A 26,124-nucleotide genomic window follows, 5' to 3' on the forward strand; every position below is an offset into this window, starting at 1 on the left:
ACTTGATTCATCCCAATAGTGTTTCCAGGGTTAAAGGGAAATTCATATCATCTCATTAATATAATAACAACAACAACATTTGATTTATATACCGCCCTTTGGGACAACTTAATGCCCACTCAGAGAGCGGTTTACAAAGTACGCCATTATTATCCCCACAACCAGGGGTTTTTTTCTGGAAAAAAAGGTGGCGGAACTCTCAAGAGGGAAATGAGGAAGAAATACATGGGATTCTTTGAAATATTATTTTCAAGCATTATTACCAAGTATTTTCAACTCCGTTCCACCACATTCCCCCTGAAAATAAGCCCTGCCCACAACAAAACACCCTGTGAGGTGGGTGGGGCTGAGAGAGCTCCAGAGAGCTGGCTTCAAGTAGAGGAGTGGGGAATCAAACCCGGCTCTCCAGATTAGAGTCCCACACTCTTAACCACTACACCAAACTGCTCTTAACCACTACACCAAACATGACACAATAACATGAGCTCTTCCCAGCTGTCAGCATCCTGACATTCCCAGCTCCCAAACTGCCCAGCAATGATCCCATACAATTCCAATAAAGCAAATGAACAGGATTCTATTAGATCACATATGCAAGATGAAATGCAAGGACATTATAAAGAAGTTTCAGCAAAACAGTTAAGATTCATATTAAAAAGTTTAAACATTTCTTGTTAACGCTGAAGGCAGCAATTGGGTTTAAGGTAGGGGTTCTAGCCCCCCTTCCCATGGCACAGATTTCTGTAAAACCCTCCTAATACTTCAACATTATTAGTATGTTCCTGCATGGTGAGTGAAATCTTTCAAAACCAGTAGACTGGCCTTTGATCACTTTTCAGGGCTGTCTCTAAAATATTCTTGGAGGAGCGAGGGGACACTGGCAGGCTAGCCCTGGAAGAAGCGCCCACTTTTGTTGTTTTTGAGAGCGTCAACAAATAGTTTGTCAACTTTTTTTTTAAAGAAGTGACACCTGCTGATAGGACTATGCGAGTCCTAAACATGGTCCTTCACGAAAGACTATCGGTAACCCTGATTGCTCACACATTGATATCTGGTTTATAGGCCGTGCTTTTTTTTGTTTTTAAAAACGGTATCAGAACTTGTATACATAGTTGCACTGATTTCTACCCGTTTTTCCCCTCAGGAATTGGGAGAGACCCCAGACAGCTGCTGTTACTCAGTACTGGAGAGTTTTGCCACAAAAAAACCCCTGTTCATATATATCTTGAACCTTATTTCACAAGCAAACTAAAGCCTATTCGAACTCTGTTTATCTGAGCCGTCTGAATTCTCCGTGCCACTTCTGCTAACACCACCGCAGCACTTCCGTGTCACCAGAAAGGTACCAGGTGTCTTGATTCAACAGACAACCAAAAGAGGGCAAATATTTGTGCTGGCGTGCTTTGTGAAGACTATGCCATGCGCAGCGGAAGATTAAAAAGCGGCTTATCATGCATTGGAGCATTCAAAAGTGGAGTCCAGTCCCAACTGCTGAGCAATTAAGTAATGAGAGATCAAATAGGCACACACAGCTTCCTTCTCTTGAGTGAAACCAAGGATCCTTCTAGATTGGTGTTGGCAACTTTGATCAGCGGAGGCTAAGGTGTCAGCTGGGATTAAGTTTTCCAAGGACCTGCACAAAAGAAGCCATGTATGAACTGATCCCAAGTTTCATTTCTTGGGAACAGTTCCACTTCTTTCTCATGCAGGTTCATCTGTTTCTCCCAGCTATCCACTTTGGAAGCTACTCATCTCGCAGGACTTTAGCTTTTTTTCCAATGTTCCTTTCCAACACAGCCTGCATAAATGAATTCAAAGGCATGCCCTTAGACACAGAAGGCTGAAAAGGTATGTAAACATAGGCACAGTATATCTCTGTAAACGTTTTTGCCCTTAGTCCTAGTTCTTTCATTCTCGACAAGATGGCAGCCACCCGTTGTTCACTGGAGCACATGGGAAGACCTCTCATAATCACCCAGTCACCAGCTGGAGCACTTTCAGCAAGAGGAATCCAGAAGCCTCTGGCGAACCTTGCCGTCTGCTTTGCTTGTTGTTGCTCCATCACCTGTTGATGTTGGCTGCGACAAATCTGAAGACAGACAAACAATTACAAAAGGAAATAACAACAACAACAACATTCGATTTATACACTGCCCTTCAGGACAACTTAATGCCCACTCAGAGAGGTTTACAAAATATGTCATTATTATCTCAACAAAAAACACCCTGTGAGGTGGGTGGGGCTGAGAGAGCTCTGAGGGAGCTGTGACTGACCCAAGGTCACCCAGCTGGCTTCAAGCGGAGGAGTGGGGAATCAAACCCGGCTCTCCAGATCAGAGACCCGTACTCCTAACTACTACACCAAACTTGCTCTCAAATGCTGACATCGTTCTCCAATCCAGTAAATAAAACAGATTTCATATAAGGGAGAGTGCGCTATCTAATATGCACAGCCACCATTTTGTGTGACACATGGTCTCCAGCTTTGGTCTCTACATACTTTCAAAAACCTGGGCTTCTGATCAAGCACACCAAAGAACATGCACACCAAAGCTGTAAAAGGTGCCTTATCGCCCTATTCACTCCACACCGCAACTGCACATATCAATAAAATCACACTTAGCACGATCCCCTACTCCTTATGCACGGTTAGATCACCGAAATCATGACTGAACAAACTGATCATTGCATAGACACAAATATAACATGCTTCTTAAAAAACAGTACTGCTGTTTCCATAAATCCATATATTACTGTGAATATGTTGTTCTCAGCTCAATGAGCTATTCTCTGCTCCTGTTTTATTTTTACAATAACCCTGTGAGGTAAGACAGGTTGAGTCACAGCAACTGACCCAAAGTTGCCCACTGAAGTTCATGGCCAAATGGGTTTTGAAATCCAGGATTCCTTCATCCTAATCCAACACACTAACTACTACCCCACACTGGTTCTTTATACCATGTGAACATGACCACAGAACCCAGGGTCATTCTAGAATACCAGCTATGGCCGGAGTTCTTAACCTGGAATCTGTGGATAGATTTCAGGTGATCTGTGAACTTGGATGGAAAAAAATTACATCTTTATTTTACTAATCTAACTGAAATTATGTCTTTTATTTTGTGCATTTAAAAACCTTATTCTGGAAAGGGATCTATAGGCTTCACCAGACTGCCAAAGGAGTCCATGGCACAAAAAAGGTTTAAGAAGCCTGAGCTACGGTCTAAGCAAAAGAACGAAAGAATGATGTCTATGAGGCTTCTCTAGAAGTCCACCGTATCCAATTTAGGAGTCACTTAAAATTAAGGAAGCAATCCCCTTACACAACTGCACGGGGTAATTCCCACTGAACTTAACTTCCAAGGACCATGCATAGGATCAAGCTTGCGATCAGACAAAAGTGGGGTCATATGCTTGCCTGATCTCTGATGTATTATACTGAGTCAGATTATTGCTCGATCAAGTTCAGTACTGACTCGGAGGGGCTTTCCCAGGCCTCAAGCAGAAATCCTTCCCATCACTACTATTTAACTCAAGATCCCAGAGATTGAAAGCTGGGACCTTCTTCCTGCAAAGCCTCCGAATGCACTTCATGTGTAGGTTTAACACATGTGCGTACACAAGCAAAACAACTTTACCCTTTAATTCTGCTGCACTGTTGGCTGTATTTCCTTCCACCTTCTTTTCAGAGTTGTCTTTGACCACCGTTGGCTTCCCATCTATAGTGTCTGTTTTAATCATGCCAAGATTCATCAGGAGCTGCATGGCGTCAAATTTCTCCCCGCTGCCTTTCAGGCTCTCCAAAACTTTGAGGCACTTGTAAGATTTAAGCTCGCTTATGTTTTCCTCGAGGAAGAGAAGGTAAAGGCTCAAGTCGTCATAGCGCTTTATTCTGACCTCAAGGACATCAAAGGTGGGCAGGATTTCATACAGTTGCAGGATGTCTGAGCTCTGCCTGATCGGGACCAACAAGGCATAAAGCACAACAGGTATCAATAGCAAGTACACAATTAAGTTGATGTAACTGAGCAACTGAAAGATGCCGACAGCAATCAGTTTGCACTGGATCCGTTCGGGAACAGTCGTGTCGTTCTTTAGGATCCCGGTTTTGAGGTTGCAGATGAACTCATCAGTCAGAGAGGAAAGGCTGATATAATAGCCCAGATAGAGGCAGACCAGTACAATAATTGTCAGTGTTAGCAGACGGCAAGTGATGTACTTGATTATCAAGCCTTTTGACCTCTTCTTTGTCTTCAGGTACTGTTCCACCATTGGGTACTTAAAGTAGCTTTCAGATATCTCCCACAAACTGCAAAAAGAGAGAACATCCAGAGGACTTACAAGCAGGTTTCTGTTTGCCTACAAACCACACAAAATACACGAAGAAAACTGGAAAACGGTTCATATTCCTAGACAACGGGATCAGAATTTTAGGTATGCGCTAAAAGGGTAACCGTACTAGGCTAATGCAGCAACATGGGTGTACAACATATGGCAAAAAGACGGCACAGGGCCCATGAAGTCATATTGTGCAGCCCAGAGAGGCACCAGAAATGCAAAGTTTGGGGAAGTAAGAATGTCCACCTCCCAACTTCTCATTGACCTTTCCAACTTCTTGGTGAGTCTCTGCTTTGGGACAAAGCAAGAAGTTTCCACTTGAATGCCGCCTTTCAGTCCAGGGAACAGCTCAGAAGCGGCATTCTGACTGCCTTGCAGAAATTTCTCTGTTGCAACAATTTCCTGTGAGGATGAAGGTCAGAACGCTTACTCGTCTTATTCCAGAGAAGATCTGAAAGGCTACATTTCACCAGGTGAAATCATGGGGTGGCCAATTTAACTCCAGACAAGATCCATTATAGCCCAGATAAGCGTTATACACCCCTGCTATAAATGTACAGCCCTCAACTGTTTTAATGACCATTCCGTACTCACAGGGAACCCTCGGAACTTGAGTGTGTACAAGAGAGGGAAGGAGGAGGAAAAATAGGGTTCTAACAGAAAATTCTCAGAGCTGACCAAATTCCAGTTGCCATGGTTATCTGGAGTTTAAAGAAGCTAATAAGACAACTGAATGATAAAACCAATATAAATTAGTACTGTAGAAGCCAGTGTCTCTCTTGATTTTAGTCCGCAGAGCTGCCATAGCTCAGTGGAACAACCTCTGCTTTGTATGCAAAAGGTCCCAGGTTCAATCCCCAGTGTCTCCAATTAAAAAGGACTGGGCAGCAGGTGATGTGACAGGCCTCTCCTTGAGACCCTGGATTTCTGCTGCCAGTGTGAGTAGAAAACACTGACCTGGAGGGATCAATTCAGTATAAGGCAGCTTCATGTCGATGCAAAACTGCTGGATGATGCCGGATCTTCCCCTCACGTCTCATGGTAAATTATGAAATTCAGGGGAGGGGGTTACATACCTCTCAATTGCTCCCTGGCCATCAACGTTTTACCTGTTTTGTAATCTGGATGTGAGCAGTATTTTTCAACTTGAAGTTTGTTAAACACGAGAGATAATGGCAAGAGGGGGGTTCTATTACCTCTGACCTGTGTTCTCATTCATAACAGGCAGTGGGCTAGTATGTTCCCTCGAGTCCCCATTGTGGCAGCTGTGGGCAGCTTTGATGGCTCTATTGTAGGCTCTGTCGAGTTCTTCCATAACAAACTTCAGGTCAGAGAAAAGGTGGGGCGCTGCGGTGAAACGCCAGAAGAGCCATGGCAGGTAGAGTAAGATAGCAACCAGCAGAAGGATGTAGGGGAAAAACTGGGGAAAGAAACAAATCAGGGCAGGGAAGGAGCTCGGATCAGAATCTATCTGCAATCACAAGCAAAGAGAACAACAATACGGCTGATATGGTGGTGCCTTAAAAATTCAATACATGTAGGTTTAATGTTTACATTATAGATTGGAAAATGCAGAAAGGAACAGTGCTTTTAGTATCATCTCAAAAAAATAACCTAAGAATTTTTGGTTTTCCCTCTGAGTGTTATTTAAACCAGTAAGTTGGAGATGTTAGCATATCATGTAAGCTCTGGAAGCAAATACCGTAAGACTCATAAAGGATATTTTTTACTTATTTCCATTATTTTTGCTTATTATATTTCCCCCCGTTGTTCTTATTATTGACTTTATTTGGTTCCCAATGGGGAATCAAAGCAGCTTACACCGTTTTTCTCCTCCTTTTTATCCTCACAACAACCCTGTGAGGTAGATTAGGCTAAGAGTGTGTGACTGGCCCAAGGTTAACCAGCAAGCTTCCATGGCAGAGCAGAGATTCAAACTGGGGTTTCCCAGGTCCCAGTCTGACATTTTAACCACTACACCAAACTGGCTCTCGTTTATTCTCTTTCCTTACCTATGCTATTGTTTATTAATCACTATTCTATTATTTTCCCCCTTATGGAAAATTCCCTTTTAATTATTTTATTCTCTTACTTTAAAAAGTTATAAGTGACCAGTTTGTTTTCTGCAAGGCCAACAATCAAGAGGAGATCTGCCAGCTTTTAAACTACCCTTGCTGCTACGTCTTTACTTCAGGAAATCAAGATGCCTGCTTCCTGGAGTGGAGGAAAAGTTATGAGAAAAACTGTACCTGCAGGCTGCAAAAAGAACCAGGAAGCGGGGCCAATGAAAGTTTTCAGTCCTTACTCAGAGTAGGCACAACAGCAGGAATAAGGAGAAAATGGTGGAACCAAGCAGTGGTATATTGCTTCAAGTTCTATAGAGCAGTTAAATACAGTTCTGTAGACCGCCAGTATGCCATGGTACCTAGAGTGTAGGAGACCTGCGTTCAAGTCCCCATAAACCTCACTGAGCGACTTTGGGCCAATCGCTCTTTCTCGCAAACTGAAATTCCTCACAGGGTTGTTGTAAGATATAACAAGGGAGTGGAAAACCATATAGGCAACCACCCTAAATTCCTTGGGGTAAAGGTGGGATAAAAATACGGAGACTGTAATTTTTTCTTAAATGCTTCATGATAAAAGACAAGTCTGAGTGACTTAAAATATCAGTAAAGAGTCCAGTAGCACCTTGAAGACTAACCAACTTTATTGGGGCATAAGCTTTCAAGAACCACAGCTCCCTTCATCAGATGCAACTACAGATTAACATGGCTAACTCCTCTGGATCAATTAAAATATGAGGCTGCTGATATGGATTGTAAGAAGAGCCATGTGATACACTGTCCTCAGGTCCTATCGATAAACATGTTCTGGGGCTTCCGTACTTGGAACTCAATTCCCAGGTGTGTGGGAGCCCATTTTGGAGCAGGACCAGTGTGTGGGCAGAGGAGGCTTAAGTGTCCCTCACACCTTGCTGTTTTTCTAACTTAAAATGGCCCCAATGAACCACTATTTTTCTCATCATGGAAATTTACAGATAGTACATTTAATTTACCTCAAATAGTAAATAGCCCTGAGCTATTTCAAGTCAGGAAAACGGCACTGGAAGAAAGCTTATTCCTCCTCTCCCTGCAATCCTGATCTCAATTGGGCCCATGAATACCTGAAAATTAAGTTCCCAGTACAGAACATCCAATACGTGTCTGTCAACAGACCGGGGAACAGTGTATTGTGCAGCTAGGCTCAGACAACTGGCCTCTCAACAGCACATCTGCGTCCTGAATATTTAGATTTCGCTGTCAAATGGCTGAGGAGCTCTGATGAGTCATGTTGCAGCAAAGTGTGTGTGTGTGTGTGTGTGTTGGGGGGAGGGGGGCACTGCTAAAGGGAAAGCCAAGGAAGAGCAAAGGCCCGATGAAAGGACTCTGACAGGCTGACTCAAACATTCTGTCTCTGAGAAAGGAAGCGAGGAAGAGAGAAGCCGTATCTGGGAAACATCTTTGACGCAGCTTTTGAAAAGCTTGCGCTTCAGCGAAAACTAAGACAAGATGTGTGTTTTCGCTTTATGTTGGTCAGAGATTACAGTGGTTCTGGATCTGAAGTGAAAATACATTTGGTTTTCAATACCCAGAATGCTTTCCTCAGTCATCTGTATAAGTTTTACTTGAAGTAACGTGCTGAAAGTAATGGTGTTTCTTTTGCTTTCGTTATCATTCTGTAGTACCAGAGGACTTCGCCGTGTTAGTCTGTAGTAGCAAAACCGAAGAGAGTCCAGTAGCACCTTTAAGACTAACCGACTTTACTGTAGCATAAGCTTTCGAGAATCACAGTTCTCTTCGTCTGACGAAGAGAACTGTGATTCTTGAAAGCTTATGCTACAGTAAAGTTGGTTAGTCTTAAAGGTGCTACTGGACTCTTTTAGATTCTGTAGTACATTTGTTACATCATGTCTTGATCCCCCTTGTGGGAATGAATGGCATCATGCTGTACAGCTGTGAGCAGATCATAACTAACAGTGTAATCCTAGCCAGAGTTAACCCAATCTAAGCCCATTAACATCAATGGGCTTAGATTGGAGTAACCCTGGCTAGGATTGCACTATAAGAGGCTATAGGAAAGAAGGTGAAGGACTACCGGTTTCATGTTATAGCTCAGAAAAACGGTACCAGGAGGGAGGGAAGACCTGGGCTCCTCCACTCCCAAAGCTGCCGTCCTGTTGTGTAGTTTGGCCCTCAGTGCTCTACTATTTGTATAGCTCTCAAACAAATGGAAACAAGAAGACGGCAGCATAATGTCCTGGAAGCAGTTTTTTTTTTTAAAAGTAAACATTTCTTTCAACAATAGATTCCTTGGACAGTTTTACACAAGCCTATAAGAGGACTGACACAAACCAGATGGGCTCCGGTGTTAGCACCAAACGAGCAAAGAGTAAGGAAGGAAAGCAGTCACGCAATATCAGAATTCTCAGGTAAATTTTAATTTCCCTGAAGAAGAATTTTTTTAAAAAATCTATCTTTACAAACTTTATGAAGCCAGAGTGGAAGATGTCCTGAATCGCCCTGCGAAAGCTGCCTCTGCTGCACTGCCGCCCAACAGTAAGAGTCCACATAAGCTCCTTGGCGCCAGGAAAAGGAACTTGGAGAAAAGCAGCTCATTTGGGTCCCTAGGAGACAAAGCAGAATGCGCCATGACAGGTTAGCGTAAAACATACAGGAGAACAGCCCAGAGACAGACTGTGGTATGTGTGTGCACACACTCGTGTGTGCAGGGGAGGCTGATTTACTGCCCCACTATTACAAAAATAACTCTGCACTGCAGTAAAGAAATCCAGCATACAAAGAACAGCAGGATATGAGTGCAGTGGCACCTTCGAGGCCCACAAGGTTTTCAGAGCACAAGCTTCTGACAGTCAGAGCTCCCTTCTTCAGACAAAAGTAGGAATGGAAGAAGGGAGCTCTGACTCTTGAAAGCTCATGCTCTGAAAATCTTGTCAGACATTAAGGAGCCACTGGACTCAAATCCTGTTGTTCTACTGCAGATCAGCATGGCTACCCACCTAAACTATCCAGAATACAAAGAAGAGCTCAGCCTAGCCGCACCACTGACAGACACTTTTTCTACAAGCAAGGCACTCAGCACTGTTAGCTGGGGCTAAGGTTAACTACGATTCTTCTTAAAATCCAAGATCTGAAAGCCCACTTTAAGCCAGAGTTGGCTTGGGCAGAAACTCTAGTTAGCCTTAACTGTGAACTTCAGTGCAACCAAACTGGTTCTAGGAGTGAATTTCCTGCAGCGGCGACTACAGAATCTGTCCTGACTCTAACGCTCCACTTTGTTAACTGTGATTAACAAGGAGTCAGAATTACATCTACTCTAAAATCAGTTCTTTCCCTCTTCTCCTGTTCCAGAGCTGAGACCTCTGGGATCCAGATTCCAGCTTCTTAACGGATCCAAAGTGGGGCAAATTCATGACATGACAAAGATATGGCAGTCTTCGAATGGTCCCTATTTCTTATGCCTGCTCTAGCTATTCTCCTTGCTCATTTGGCTGTGTTTGGTACCTTGTTGATGCTACCTCTATGCTCTCTTACATGAAAATGGGTACACTTTTAAAATTTCTGTTTTTCAGGGCTGCAAATGTTCTTTATACTGTCTCTTCATCCTTTTGCTGTTTGGCGTTTTCGGAACAAAGAGCCACTGCAGGCTGTACCGGCATAAATCCATATCTATTCACGCATTCGAAAGATTGGCTTTTGAGGCAAAGGCTGACATCACTACGTCATCATAACTCGTTGTGTAAATTGCATTCAATGTACTAAATCTGGTGAACAACATTTCACGTGATCCTTCAATGTGAAACCAAGATTCTTTAGAGTCTCTGTTGACAATGAGAATAAAAAAGACTTTGTATGAATCACGGTTGTCATGCAATTCAAAAAGCTGTTGTTATAGCATGGTGACATGCTCTTACTGGACACAGGACTCCTTGATGAGAACAGGGACTTGTTTATCTGAGTTACGTGATGGTGGTAAAATAGACTTAGCTCACTTGGCAGAGACCCCAGTAGCTCTTTTCTGGGGGAAGGGAACTTGTTCTCCTATCGTTTAGGCCATCAAAACAAGGGGTCCTCAGAGTTGCCAAAAGCCCCAAAGGCTTCTGGTTATTTCAACAGTGTCTATATTTTCATGAGAACCAGGCATGGTGGTGGGAAACTCGTACTATTTTAGACGGATACGAATCAGTCGTTCAGTTCAATTGTAAAACGTGGTTGGTCTAGATTCCCAAGTCAGTTTGCCCCTTACACACTTTGAGTGAGTCTGGAAGTAACAAGGAATTGGTTTATTTTAACTAGCTCACAAAATTAGGATTCAGCTCAGGTCCAGATCCTGGATTGCCTTGACAAAATGCTGCGTTCACCATCTTTGCCCTCTCTTGAAGATATAATAATAATAATAATAACATTCGATTTATATACCGCCCTTCAGGACAACTTAATGCCCACTCAGAGCAGTTTACAAAGTGTTATTATTACCCCACAACAATCACCCTGTGAGGTGGGTGGGGCTGAGAGAGCTCCAGAGAACTGTGACTCGCCCAAGGTCACCCAGCTGGCTTCAAGTGGAGGAGTGGGGAATCAAACCCGGCTCTCCAGATTAGAGTCCCGTGCTCTTAACCACTACACCAAACTGGCTCTCTAGCTGGAATCCCAGCCTGCTTTGTAACCAGGACGGCACTGGGGAGGATGTTTGCATTCATACTTCCCATGAAAACACAGTCCACCCTACCCATATGTTTAATAACTTAACTTCTAGCCATGGCTTCAGATTTTGGTTTGACAGACCCTAAATAATTATAGTTTCAGGTGGGTAGCCATGTTGGTGTATCGTAGAAGAGCAAGATTCAGGTCCAATAGCACCTTAGAGACCAACTAGATTTCCAGGGTGTGAGCTTATAGTTAGTGGAGTGGTTTGTGTCTGGCAATCACACTAACCACAGCTAGTTTAATGAAACCATAATTTTGTGAGATGTGACTGTTCTTTTCATTCTGAACCTGATCTAGCAGATGAGAGCTGCAAATGAGCCTGAAAAAGTTACCAGACCATAACTATTTTTGCTATCTGCTAAAGACATGTAATTGATCATTTGTGCTCTGAATGAATAAAGAGTACCAACTTTTGTAAAATCCTAGAAACTATCCTCTCTCCCTCTCTCAAGACTGCATTCACATGATGGGGAGTCTCCGGTTGTCATTCATTGCCATGGCAAATACAGAGGCATTTGCACTGGCCATCAAGTGTCTACACAGGAGTTTTCTGTGCACTTTTCTCCATCAGCTGCCATTTCCCCTGCATTTTATTCCTACTGTGCAAACCAGAGGGCTTTTTTAAAAAAAAACCAATTAATTTTTTAAAAACTGAAAAAAAACCTGAACACTGTGGCTGCAAAGAACAAGTGGGAGGAAAATGGCAGAAATGGAGGTGGGACCTTTGAAAACGCATACTTTCCTGTACAGACTGTGTACTAAAATATTTGGACCATGTTCTTTCCCAAAAGATTGTAGCAAAGCAAGTTTGAGAAAAAACATGCCGAAGACAGAGAAAACTTAAAAAGGGAATGATTAGAGGATGCAATGTGGATGTTGCAAAAAAACAGAGCTCCGATTTGGGAACAAACACAGAGGAAAACACTGATGTGAAAGCACCCATAGTTGACCAGTCAAGCTCCTACTAACACTGGGTATGACGCTCATAAACCAGACTAAAAGCCAAGAAAGAATTCAAAAGACAGCTGCAGCAATATTATTAACTACATTCAATGCAGATTTTGCAGCTAAATATAAATTAGAAAGTGAAAATCCAAAGAGACAGATATTATTAGGAGGAAGCTAGAAGCAAAGAGTACCAACATGGATCATTGGTTAGATATAGGGAGAATGGTTGGAATAAAAGAAAAGGTCACTCTTATCAGTGGAGAGGGGGAACACTGTAGACTTAAGTTAAACAAGATTTTTGCTTTGTGTGTCTTGGAATCTGGAACATTAGCCACACCCACACTAAATATAAACTCTGGCAGCTGTGAGGCTTCATCATTCCTAATTCTTGGAAAGTCCCACTACCAGTTCCTACTGGAGTTAAAAAGATCTGCAAAAAGAATTACATAATAACAAGATGGGGACATATTGAAGAAAAGAATTCAGAATTGGAGGAAGGAAAAGTTCTTAGGCATTTTGCTCACACAGCTCCTTTTTCTCATTCAAACTGAAATCTCTAAGCTGATTAGAAAATATGGGCAGGGCGACTGCAACCACGTTTGTGCTGTGGAGGTACATGGCTACTGCTAATGTGGATATATTGATTCACCATGAAAGAAAAGGGTTCTATGCTACTGCACAGAAATGTGATCGGCCATAAATTTTACCAGAATCATAACTAAGGGCCAAACTAGACATTACAACATTCACAGGTCTGACCTGTGGATGATGAAACCATTTTAGAGTCGAACTCGGCCATTTAAAAATGCTGGAAAAGGTCAGACTTTCAGCACGGTGGGACTGGCCAATACCCCCCCCCCCGATGCCTTTTCAAGTGCCGAAATAGCTGCAGCTCTGATTGGGCTCAAGCCCTCCCTGGATGGCCAAGATAATCCCATAAATGGCGTCAGAGTCCATGGGTAAAACCCATCGAGGCTGTAACGTTTAGTTTGGCCCTTAGTCATAAAGCTTAGTTATTGACCAAGAGCCAGTCTCTCTTTCTCATCTTACAATCTCTGACTCTACCAGAGACCAAACACATTTCGGTGAAAAACAAGACCGAGTTTAATATAAGCCTCTATTCACAGGGGTGTTGTTGGGCCTCTCCTTTTAAGAGAGGCTTAATGGATTAGGTCCAGTTATGTTTTCCATTCAATCTTGCCCAGTTTCCTTTCTTACGACAATCCTTTCTTACGACAAGCCAGTTTGGTGTAGTGGTTAAGAGCACGGGACTCTAATCTGGAGAGCCGGGTTTGATTCCCCACTCCTCCACAAAGCCAGCTGGGTGACCTTGGGCGAGTCACAGTTCTCTTGAGCTCTCTTAGCCCCACCCACCTCACAGGGTGATTGTTGTGGGGTAATAATAACACTTTGTAAACCGCTCTGAGTGGGCATTAAGTTGTCCTGAAGGGCGGTATTATAAATCGAATGTTATTATCGAATGTTATTACCCCACGTGACTTTTACACATGCATGTCCCAGGACAGGCTTCTCTGGGAACCAAACGAATCCTCCTCCCTTTTTTCACCAGCAGAAAAACTGGTCGGATCCAACCCAATATGTGGAAATGGAGAGCTGAAGCTTTTAATGGTATGGAGCTAAATAAAACCACCTGGCCAATAAGCCTCTATTAAGGGGACTTTCTTCCTCCAGGCAGTTGGCAACCTTGCATATTTATTGTGTATCATCTTTTACTCATTTTGTCTCCCATTTTTTGAAAACAAAACACAGAACCCCAATGTGCATCACAGGTGACTATATGAAGAACAATTGCCTAGCCTACCTTACAGGATTGTTGTTAAGGATAACTCTCCTTTCCCTGTGCAAGCTGCCCTAAATTCATTGGATGAAGGGGATTTTTAAGGTGTTAAATAAAACAAAAACAACCGTGCTAACAAATCTCAAAAGAATTAATTTTTCCCAACTCACATTGGGATGGTATTTTAAATATCTGGTCCTTCCCAGGGATTTGACACGAGACAGAGAAATAACCAAGGACCAAAAAGGAAAAGAAACAGAGGCAGCAATCCTATGTGCACTTACTTGGGATTAAGCCCCTCCAAATGAAGTGGGTTTTGCTTTTGCATTAAAATGCATAGACTTACACAATTCCAAAGCCATCATAAATAATCACACCCTTCTAAGCCCACTTCTAACACTCTCGCTCTCTTCCTTTCCATTTTTTATTTGCCTGCCAAGTGTACTTCTACCAGCAAAATAAAATTTATGCAACATTTCAAACAGAATGTACATACTTTTTCCTATGTGGATTATCTTTGTACAGGATATAATGTTACAAATGAATCATGAGCCGTTTTACCAACCTTGCTTTCAAAAATATTTCTATTCCAAGCAGGTAATAAATGCAATGTGATTCAAAGAGAAGGGTGAAAGCACGCTACATGCTAATGTTTTCTTTCTGGACTTTGACACTAAGTACTTTATTCACATTTTACTTTTTTTTCTAAAAGGGCAGCATACAAGGTATACCTATCTAAGAAGTATAAGTAGCTGAGAGGGAGGGAAAATCAAAAGTGAGGGAATTTTCGCAGAAAATAGGGGATAATTTAACCCATTAAGTAATCAAACACAGCTTATGTGAGCATCTGATGAAACTGGCTGATAGCAAAACAAACATATTGGCTCCACAAGGTTACTGTTAAATTATGGGTTACTGCTTGTTAGGAAATCTAATCTAAAACAAAACAAGCCATTCTTTGATGTAACCTGATTTTCTGAACAATCCAATTTCTTGACATGACCAGTGGATGGAGAGAGATTACTCTTAAATCCTCTTGTGAAATAAATTGCTAATTATTATAATGATGCATTTTAAGTATCATTATCCTTGGGTGTTTTACATGCAGAAGGTCCCAGGTTCAGTACCCCTAGCCTCCAGTTAAGAGGATCTTGTTGTAGGTAAAGGTGAACAACCTCAACCTGAGGCTTTGGAGAGCTGCTGCCAGTTAGAGTGAACAATACTGACCTTGACAGTATGATCAGTATAATCAAGGGTCATTTCATAGAAAAAGAGCTGGAGGAACTCATTAGCATGCCTCATTAGCATATGCCACGCCCCTTCCCATCACTGGAAGTGTGCCATTAGCATAACGGATTTGCATATGCCACACCCCTTACATCACCTATCCTGGCTGTTTTGGACCCAATCCTGGCCATTCAGGGCTGAAATTGGGCTCAAAATGGCAAAAGGGGCTGAAAATGGCTGGAAAGGGGCCCAAAATGGTCAGGATTGGGCTGCTGCTGATTGGGAGAGTGATCCACCACCCGTCAGAGGCCCGATTTGGGCCGTTTTCTATTTCATTCCAACAGACACCTGAGAACATTTAATTTTTATATCTCTGGCTGTTGGCTTGTTTATTCCAGTTATTTTAGTAGTTGGCTGTCTTTAGTTATTGGACTTTAGTGTTTCTAATGTCGTTTGCTTTGCTATGACATTTTCAGATTTTTTTTGCAGGCTACCCAAGGTACTATCTAAAGCAATACAAAAACAGTATAGGAATGCTTAAAAAATAAAAATAAGATGATCCAGCCTAAACTGTATTCATATTGAGAAGCTGAGTTAAGATTGGAATTGGAATGCCTAATGATGGACTGAGAGACTCAAAAGTGGGTCGTTGGAGTCTTGACAGCACGTCACTGAGGAAATGTGAAGATTCTGTCAAGCACCTGCTGCATGCCGTCTCCCACCACACTGCTGGCACGACACCTGCCACTCTGCCCCAGAGCATTCAACGCTCCTTCTCTCTTCATTTCTCTAAAGATAAAGCATCTAAAGATAGCACTCGGTGGCCTTCCCACTCTCTCATGTCTTCTGAGAATCCAGAACAGTGGCACACTGTCTATAAAGGCATCGATTGTCGTGCAATGCTTAGTGCTGGGAGACACAGGTTCAAATTCCCCCTCTACCATGACAAGTTTTGAGGTGACCTTGGGCTAGTCACACATTTATCCAGTTTGGAAGCCAGTTTGGTGTAGTGGTTAAGAGCAGAGGGACTCTAATCTGGATAGCCAGGTGGTTTGATTCCCCACTCCTCCACTTGAAGCCAGCTGGGTGACCTTGGGTCGGTCACAGCTCTCTCAGAGCTCTCTCAGCCCCACCCACCTCACAGGGGATTGTTGTGAGGATACTAATAACATACATTGTAAACCACTCTGAGCGGATGTTAAGTTGTCCTGAAGGACGGTATATAAATCAAATGTTGTTGTTGTTGTTATCGGCCTAACCTCCCTCACAGGATTGTTATGAAAATATAATGGAGGAGAGGAGAATGATGTGAGCTACTTTGGGTCTCAATGGGGAGGAAAGGAAGGGTATAAATGAAGTAAATAAATCAAAGATACGTGGAAACGAGGCTGGAAGGAGCATGGCATGCTAAAAATCCTGGATGATGGAAGGGACAGAAAGGATGGCATGGTGGCTGGAGGAAAAAAAATCTCAGAAAATACCTTCATTTGCAGTCGGCAGCCCTAGGTCTTAAGACCTTGAGGTTTTGGATCCAGACTTAACTTTCCACTATGGAAAACAGTTCTCTCGGTGGAACTGACATTCACCCCTCACAGCAGCCCATTGATCTCCCCAAAATGCTACTCCTGGGGGACAGGTATCCCTCAGAATGGCATAAAAGGTAAATCAGGAGTCTGCAGAAGGAAGGGAGAATTGGCAGAAATTATACCTCCCCTTCCACTAGTGGGAAATTTAATCTAGATCCAACCCTTACTACCAGATATCTTATTATGGGTGGGGGGCGAACTAGAAAACATGCAACAATATTCAACTGGTCAATCACCAACCAATCAAACAGTGTAGAATGCTGCAATCATCCAGGAAGATGCTGAGGGTCTTTTTAATAAATATAGAATAACTTTGTTTAGGGGAAATGAATAAAGAAACACAAGGCGTAACTGAGTCGTTCATAGTAGTTACTCTAGCCAGCTTACCCAGAAACATATTTCACTAGAAATAGTTTTTGTATTATTTAAAGGTAAATTTGTTAGGTGGAAGAGGTTATATTGGATGTTTCACAGTCATGGCTGCTTCACAGTTCTATGAACATATCCTAAGGTTCCTTTCCAGCTACCCCTTCCACACAACACATGGAATTATTGGTATGCATGCAGGTTTGGTGTTGGAACTGAGAAGAGAAGGAAGCATGGAGTATCTGGAAGCCTCTTGAGGATATGAGTAGAGCATTAATGAAGAACAAAATTCATGTCAGGACTAAAACAAGATGTTGGAACTGAAAGATCAGCTATATAGAAGCAGTTAATGTGCTTTATCAAACTGTTTGGAATATATCAAGATTTCCCCCCATTTCAAAATTTTGTTATACTCCATCATCCTTGCTGAGACTCAAGGCAGATTACAAAATATTTTTTTTAAATCAATCAGCCAACAAGACTAACAGCAACCTTACATATTGATCAGGAGTGGTCTGAAATCGACTACAGTGACAAAAATAATCAGCAAATGATGTGAACTGCACACAAACTTGTACCAAACAAGATGCTACAGTTACTGTGCAACAGCTGCCAAAAAGTTCTAGCTAGGGATGTGCGTTTCGGCATTCAGAATGCCGAAAGAATGCCGAAACAAAAGTGTTTCGGCTTCTTTCAGGGAATGCCGAAACGTTTCGGGGAATCCCGAAACGTTTCGGGTAGCCGAAAGAAAAAAGCCGAAACGTTTCGGGATTCTTTCGTCTTTCATTCGGCTTTTCAATGGGAAAATGCCTCCGTCTTCCCGGACGTCTGGGGGAGGCATCTTCCCACCGAATAAGCCCAAAATTGGTGGGGACCTTCCTCTAACCCTTCTCTAACAACCACCCAAGTTTCAGACAGATTGGACTTTGGGGGGCCATGTTATGGCCCCCCAAAGCAGGTCCCCCCATCCTCCCATAAAGGAGCATCTTCTTCATTATTTCCTATGGGGAAAAAATGAAGAAGCAGGCTTCCTTTGCCAGGGGTGGCATTTTGCATGCAAAATGCCCCCTTACCCTCAGGGGCCCTTCTCCCACCCCTCCTCCCACCCCCCACCAAGGCTCAGCCTGCTCCCACTTGGGGGGGCCATTTCATGGCCTCCCCAAGTAGGTGCTCTAATCTCTACCACTGACAGCTGGGGGAGGCTTGTGTTGCCAGGGGTGGCATTTTGCATGCAAAATGCCCCCCAACCCTCTGGGGCCCTTCTCCCACCCCTCCTCCCACCCCCCACCAAGGCTCAGCCTGCTCCCACTTGGGGGGGCCATTTCATGGCCTCCCCAAGTAGGTCCTCTCAGCCCCTAAATTCCACCCCTTACAGCTCCACACAAACCCAATTCCCCCCAGCTGCCACACACAGACCCAAATCCCCACATTAGCCCCTCACAGACCCAAATCCACCCCCACCTGCCCCACACCCATAACCCCAGGAACAGGCTGGCAAAGGCCAGCCCTCTCCCTTTGTTCCCTATGCTGGGAACTTCTAAACTCTCTTTCCCTGGGCAATTCTGCACAGCCCAGGGGTGCCACAATGGTGGGCACACTTCTGAGTGCCAGCTGGTCCCTGTGAAAGAGCACCTGAACCACAGACACCCTCCCTCAAATTCCCCCACCACCTACAGAGATGGCTGGCCAGCCAGCCCCATTGTTCCCTATGATGGGAACCAACTGCACAACAAAGAATAAAACAAGAACAACACAAAATAAAGTTTTTTAAAAATTATTTTCTCCCTTCCAAAGTACAAGTAGGCAAAGCATTATGACACATAACACCAGCAGTCCCCCACACAGAAAAATAACACAACTCACTTAACATCAGAGAATCACAAAGCACGATTCCTGTCAAAAACACTTTATTTCTTGAACAGCTTTAGGCTACACAGCAGGGGGGGAACACCAAAGGGCATGGCAGCAGTATCTTACACAAAAATAACACAACTCACTTAACATCAGAGAATCACAAAAACACAATTCCTGGCAAAAACACTTTATTTCTTGAACAGCTTTAGGCTACACAGCAGGGGGGGAACACCAAAGGGCATGGAAGCAGTATCTTACACAAAAATAACACAACTCACTTAACATCAGAGAATCACAAAAGCACAATTCCTGTCAAAAACACTTTATTTCTTGAACAGCTTTAGGCTACACAGCAGGGGGGGAACACCAAAGGGCATGGAAGCAGTATCTTACACAAAAATAACACAACTCACTTAACATCAGAGAATCACAAAAACACAATTCCTGGCAAAAACACTTTATTTCTTGAACAGCTTTAGGCTACACAGCAGGGGGGGAACACCAAAGGGCATGGAAGCAGTATCTTACACAAAAATAACACAACTCACTTAACATCAGAGAATCACAAAAACACAATTCCTGGCAAAAACACTTTATTTCTTGAACAGCTTTAGGTTACACAGTAGGAGGGCACAAAAGGGCATGATAGCAATGTACTACAAAAAATAATACAACCCACTTCACCGTTTTTGACAGCAATTGTGTTTGTGTGATTCTCTGATGTGAAGTGAGTTGTGTTATTTTTGTGTAGTACACTGCTTTCCTGCTCTGTGGTGCCTTCCTACTGTGTAACCTAAAGCAGTTACAGAAATAAAGTGCTTTTGACAGCAATTTTTTGGGGTGATTCTTTAATGTGAAGTGAGTTGTGTTATTTTTGTGTAAGATACTGCTTCCATGCCCTTTGGTGTCCCCCCCCCTGCTGTGTAGCCTAAAGCTGTTCAAGAAATAAAGTGTTTTTGACAGGAATTGTGCTTTTGTGATTCTCTGATGTTAAGTGAGTTGTGTTATTTTTGTGTAAGATACTGCTGCCAAGCCCTTTGGTGTTCCCCCCTGCTGTGTAACCTAAAGCTGTTCAAGAAATAAAGTGTTTTTGACAGGAATCGTGCTTTGTGATTCTCTGATGTTAAGTGAGTTGTGTTATTTTTCTGTGTGGGGGACTGCTGGTGTAATGTGTCATAATGCTTTGCCTACTTGTACTTTGGAAGGGAGAAAATAATTTTTTAAAAACTTTATTTTGTGTTGTTCTTGTTTTATTCTTTGTTGTGCAGTTGGTTCCCATCATAGGGAACAATGGGGCTGGCTGGCCAGCTATCTCTGTAGGTGGTGGGGGAATTTGAGGGAGGGTGTCTGTGGTTCAGGTGTTCTTTCACAGGGACCAGCTGGCACTCAGAAGTGTGCCCACCATTGTGGCACCCCTGGGCTGTGCAGAATTGCCCAGGGAAAGAGAGTTTAGAAGTTCCCAGCATAGGGAACAAAGGGAGAGGGCTGGCCTTTGCCAGCCTGTTCCTGGGGTTATGGGTGTGGGGCAGGTGGGGGTGGATTTGGGTCTGTGAGGGGCTAATGTGGGGATTTGGGTCTGTGTGCGGCAGCTGGGGGGGAATTGGGTTTGTGTGGGGCTGTAAGGGGTGGACTTTAGGGGCTGAGAGGACCTACTTGGGGAGGCCATGAAATGGCCCCCCCAAGTGGGAGCAGTCTGAGCCTTGGTGTGGGGTGGGAGGAAGGGTGGGAGAAGGGCCCCAGAGGGCTGGGGGGCATTTTGCATGCAAAATGCCACCCCTGGCAACACAAGCCTCCCCCAGCTGTCAGTGGTAGAGATTAGAGCACCTACTTGGGGAGGCCATGAAATGCCCCCCCCCAAGTGGGAGCAGGCTGAGCCTTGGTGGGGGGTGGGAGGAGGGGTGGGAGAAGGGCCCCAGAGGGTTGGGGGGCATTTTGCATGCAAAATGCCACCCCTGGCAACACAAGCCTCCCCCAGCTGTCAGTGGTAGAGATTAGAGCACCTACTTGGGGAGGCCATGAAATGGCCCCCCCAAGTGGGAGCAGGCTGAGCCTTGGTGGGGGGTGGGAGGAGGGGTGGGAGAAGGGCCCCTGAGGGTAAGGGGGCATTTTGCATGCAAAATGCCACCCCTGGCAAAGGAAGCCTGCTTCTTCATTTTTTCCCCATAGGAAATAATGAAGAAGATGCTCCTTTATGGGAGGATGGGGGGACCTGCTTTGGGGGGCCATAACATGGCCCCCCAAAGTCCAATCTGTCTGAAACTTGGGTGGTTGTTAGAGAAGGGTTAGAGGAAGGTCCCCACCAATTTTGGGCTTATTCGGTGGGAAAATGCCTCCTCCAGGCGTCCTGGAAGACGGAGGCATTTTCCCATAGAAAAAAGCCGAAAGAATGCCGAAATAATGCCGAAAGAATCCCGAATCCCGAATCCCGAAAGAGATTCTTGTTTCGGCTTTCAGCTTTAACGATAGAGAATTTTCTTTCGGCTTTCTACTTTCGGCTATAGCCGAAAATTTTTGGCTTGCACACCCCTAGTTCTAGCTCCTTCTTGTATAGCTCTCACCCTAATAGACTTCCAGTGCCCTCTCAAACAATGTTACACTCTTCTAAGCCCATTGACTGTAACTGATTTAAAAGGATATCTGTTTAGGGATGGCACAATCCATGTCCTAATGTTGCAACATTTGAAAAATGCACAATGGTATGAGCAGGGGATCATGACACAAAGTGCATTCTACTAGACATGATGCAGATGATGGGTGGGTGGGAGAAACAGATATGCCACTGTTACAGTGTCTAATATGGACCTAAACATGGCAAAAACTGTTTATGCCCTTAATAGTCTGTCTTCCTTGCTGATACTCAAGGTGGATTACATTTTTTAACTGCAATGCCAGTGTAGTAATAATTCAAGAAACAATGCAATAAATTTAGAACTAAGTTCCACTTTAAAAAGCTTGAGAACCACAGGCTTAAAGCATAAATTCCATACAGATAATTATGTTGCAGCAAAAACCAAAAGGCACTTCTGGTACTTTTAAGATGCATTGTGGGAGGCAATCGTGGTGATGAAGTGGGTTTGATGAAAACTTATGGCACAACAAACCTTTACTCTTTGAGATGCCATAAAACTGTTTTGTATTTTGAAAGCATAAATAATTCTTAAGAGGAAAAGCATAGCCTGACACCATGTTCAGTCAGAAGTTTCTTTTTTCCCCTAGTGAACAAATACTGGTTCTGGGGAGCTGAACATGCAAAGAAGGAAAGTAGTTTTCTGTTGAGTCATAGATCATTGGGAGTAACAGTCCATTTCCAAATGCAGCTAGCTAAGTAAAGATAGCTCGAAGCAGACAATTACAATGTAAGAGAGAGGGAAGGAAAGAAAGCAAAACAATCTCAAACTTAGGTTAAAGACTGCATACACTCACATGAAAATCTTAGAAGTCAAGTCAAAGGTAAAACAAGTAAATTGGTTTTGGGAGAAGCAGGAATATTTTCTACTTCTTCAATTGCTTTATTGTTCTATGGCTATATGAACAAAGAAACTGGTTTTAGGGAATGGTCTGGGAGCATCTGATGCTCTCAAATCAATAAACCAAAGCAGGACAGACAATGGACAACAGGGTAAAATTAGTCATAGCCTGAGAGTTATGTTTACATCCCCAGAGTTTGGTAATTTTACCCTCTTTTTCCAGCAGTCAGAACCTCTTTCCAATAATAAGTTTTTCTCTGCATCATTTGACTATATCGATGCAAACACAGGCAATTAAGCCTATTAATGGTGCAGGCTCACCCTGACACAAAGTGCATCTCTTTACAGCACTTATATACTTGCCTTTCTGCTATGGATGCCAGATTTGGGTTGGGAAATTCCAGGGGATTTGGGGGGAGGAGCCTGAGGAAGGCAGAGTTAGAGGAGGGCAGGGACCTCAGCTGGGTACAATGCCATCGAGTTCATCCTCCAAAGCAGCCATTTTCCCCCGGGGAACTGATCTCTATAACTTGGAGATCCATTGTAATTCTGGGAGATGTCCAGCTACCACTTGAAGGCTGGCAACCCTATTTTGTGCCAAGGCTTTCAGTGCTGTTTTCCATTTAGAAGTCCCCAGATGAAAAAATTAATGTAAGGGCCTAAGAGCCATGCTGGATCAGACCAAAGGCCCATTTAGTTCAGCACTTTGTTCACAGAGTGGCTGACCGGCACAACAGCATCTCTCCCTCGCCCCTGTGGTCCCAGCAACTGATATAAAAGAGGCATGCTGCTCCTGGTAGTGGACAGAACACGTCCACTAAACAATGAAACAGCAGGATTCCCTCAGGGTATTTGCTGGCAATCTCTTCAAGAACTACTCTCTCCTTTCCTAGGCGTCCCATAAAAAGCGACAATAAAGAATAACTCAGAGTGCTCTTCTCCTCACAGTTCTGAGAAATCACAACCAAATGTTTGGGCTCATCAGGCTTTGAAAGCAAGAGGGCACAGGTATCAACTCCAGGGCCTTTTTTTTAAAAAAAGGAAACTCCCCCACTTCTCTTCAAACTCCGGCACCTGGTTCGCAGAGGCTTGCCCATCTCTTCAACTTAGCAGAACTAAAAGTATCCTTTCAACAACCTATAAGAAGAGCGTGTGATCACATAAAGGGAAATAAAAGCCTACAAACACAAGCAATGAAAAATGAATGAAAAATCTATGAGTGGAAAGCATGCAAAATTATGCACCAGGTATACATCAAAATGTAACTGAATCCAATGACTATATGCAAGAAGCCACAAATAGCCAAAGTAAATGGAACCTCTCTCTCTCTCTCGCTGTGTATATGTGTGTGTTACATGCTGTCAAGTCACCTCCGACCTACGGTGACCCTATGAATGAAAGCCCTCCCAAACGCACATGGGAACAATTTGTTTAAATAGCCTGCTCCTGGACTATTTTAATGTTTTTTAAAAAATTATGATTGATTTTATGTTTTTGTGATTTTAATGTATTTTTTAATGTTGTTAGCTGCCCTGAGCCCATCTGTGGGGAGGGCGGGGTATAAATTGAATAAAATAAATAAATAACTAGCAAGCTTCATCAAAACCAGTTCCACATTACAAAACATACCACATGAGACCTGGGAACATCACAGAAAAACCATGTGCATTTTCTATTTATGGCTTCTTCCATCTAGTATTGGATTCGTTGTTGGCAGGTGTAGGGTTGTTTCCCTTTGTGTGGTCACACACTCTTTCATACATCATTTCACTGTGCAATAAGGGACAATGGACAAGTGTTGACCAACCAAGAGGTCCAGAAGTGGCTCTGAAGCTCCCACACGATGGAGCCGGTTCCAACCTTCCCCTTCTGCACCCGCAGAGGGGGAGCCAAGGGAAAGGGCGCAACAGGTGAATTGCAAGTGCGGCAACCAGCCAGAGGGGGCGTCCTTGCAGGTCTGAGCGGGATCTACACATGCTGCAGAATGAGACAGTAGAATCCTGACACATCCCAACAGGTCGTCTATACCATATTAGTCTGAGGAGGAGGACAACACTTTTGAAGGGTGTCTTGCATTGTTTTAAAGCGACCTTCCCACAACACAAGAAAGGCAGGGCTAGAAGTATTACTCCTGCTTTTTTTTTTTTAACTTTCAGGGAGTTATAAGGTGCACACGCACGCGCTTTTTCTTTATTTTTTTAAGCCTCCCCCCCCTGCAGTGGTACAGTCCCATCAGGGCTTCGCTGCAGCCCCGTCGGATTCTACTACACAAACCAGGCCGCGGCTGGCGGGGAGGAGCGGCGCTTCCCGCCCGCCTCTGGTTACCTATGGAGATCTCCTGGGCAAAGGCCAGCGAGATGAGCAGCAGCGGCAGCCCGACGGCGATGCAGGTGACCAGCTTGTCGACGGCCAGCTCCAGCCGCAGCCCCTTGTACTTGCCCTCCGACGGCTCCTTCAGCAAGAAGTCCGAGAAGACGTACTCGGTGGCGATGTGCGCGATGGCCATCTTGGCGGCGGGGAGAGGCGCGCGAGCCGAGGGCGCCCCTCACGCCCCACGCCGGCCCGCGGAGCTGCTGCCCATTCAAGCTTCGCCCCTGCAGCAACCGCTGCAGCCGCCGCCGCCGCCTTCCTTTTTACGGGAGCGCCGCGAGGCCGCCGTCGTCGAGCCCTGCGAACGGTGCCGGGTGCGCACCGCCTCCCCTTTGTTTGGCGCCCGCTCCCCGGCGAGGCGAGGCGAGGCGGCGGAGAGGGAGCAGCTCCCCCTCCTCCGCCTCCTCCTCCCCTCTCCGCCTTCACTAAGAGGCGGGAACTTGCTGTGAGGAGACGCCAGGGTTGGGCTGGAGGGGGCGAAGCCGGGGCCGCCTGCGCCTTCAGCTCTTTTCTTCAGGGGCGCCTGTTTCCCCTACAGCTGTCTCTCCCCTTCCATGGAGATAGCTCAAGATCAGTAGCCGCGTTTGTCTGTAGCAGTAGAAAAGAGCAAGAGTCCAGCAGCACCTATAAGACGAACAACATTGTGGGGGGGTATGAACTTTCCCGAGTCACAGCTCACTTCTTCAGATAAGTGAAGAAGCACGAAAGCTTATACCCTACCACACATTTTGTTAGTCTTACAGGTGCTGCTGGACTTGCTCTTTTCTACTATCTGTCTCCTCTGTGTGATGAAAGGAAAAGAGCCACCATGCTGGCAGCTCAGGATTCCCATTGAAAATTAGTAGGAGCAGAGGATGCTTATCTCACTGCAGATGCTAATTTCAGCTCCAAACATGCAACGTTGTACCTTTCCATCCTGACTCCCCCCCCCCTTCTTTGCTCCTGATGGAGATATAAAGGCTCAGGGGTCTCCACTCCTCCTTGTAGCTGAAGAAGTGGGCTTTAACTCTCAAAAGCTTATACCATGAAAATCTTGTTGGTCAATAAGGTGCCACTGGACCCAAGTCTTGCTGTTTTTCCTAAAGCATTCACCCATATTGCTGAGTTTTCCCCCTTGATTCATACCAAGCCTTGCCTCTTCCCTTCTAATCTTCCTTGTAAAAATTCCCAGGACAATTTCCCCTTTATATTTCCCTCTGGAAAAATGAGTTGTGACTTATGAAAGCTCATACTGAACTAACAGTGCAGCCCTAAGAAATCAATGGGCTTAGGCTGGAGTAACTCTTCTTAGGATTGCACTGTAAATGTTGTTAGTCTTTAACACCTTGGACACCTCCATTTAAAATTGCTCATATCTTGCCTCTCTCCATATGCGCCACCTTGGCAGCTTCACTCATCTGAACAGG

The 26,124-nt window shown here is 44.2% G+C and overlaps 1 protein-coding gene across 2 annotated transcripts; it reads right to left on the reverse strand.

Annotated features, from left to right (window-relative positions):
* Positions 1 to 1,446: 1,446 nt before the first annotated feature.
* PANX1 (pannexin 1) lies at positions 1,447 to 25,076 on the reverse strand. 2 transcript variants are annotated; one of them, XM_054974784.1, is made up of 5 exons: positions 24,674 to 25,076; positions 8,862 to 9,001; positions 5,535 to 5,758; positions 3,639 to 4,309; positions 1,447 to 2,089 (listed from the first exon to the last, which is right to left on the reverse strand). In XM_054974784.1, the coding sequence occupies exons 1-5, from the start codon at positions 24,852 to 24,854 to the stop codon at positions 1,998 to 2,000; spliced, it is 1,308 nt and encodes a 435-aa protein (XP_054830759.1). In that variant the 5' UTR covers positions 24,855 to 25,076; the 3' UTR covers positions 1,447 to 1,997. The 2 variants fall into 2 exon arrangements, with proteins under 2 accessions (XP_054830759.1, XP_054830760.1); XM_054974785.1 differs by having other exon boundaries at positions 8,858 to 9,001; positions 24,674 to 24,762.
* Positions 25,077 to 26,124: the final 1,048 nt, after the last annotated feature.

Source organism: Eublepharis macularius, chromosome 3 (assembly GCF_028583425.1).
Source record: "Eublepharis macularius isolate TG4126 chromosome 3, MPM_Emac_v1.0, whole genome shotgun sequence".
NCBI classification, from domain to species: Eukaryota; Metazoa; Chordata; class Lepidosauria; order Squamata; family Eublepharidae; genus Eublepharis; species Eublepharis macularius.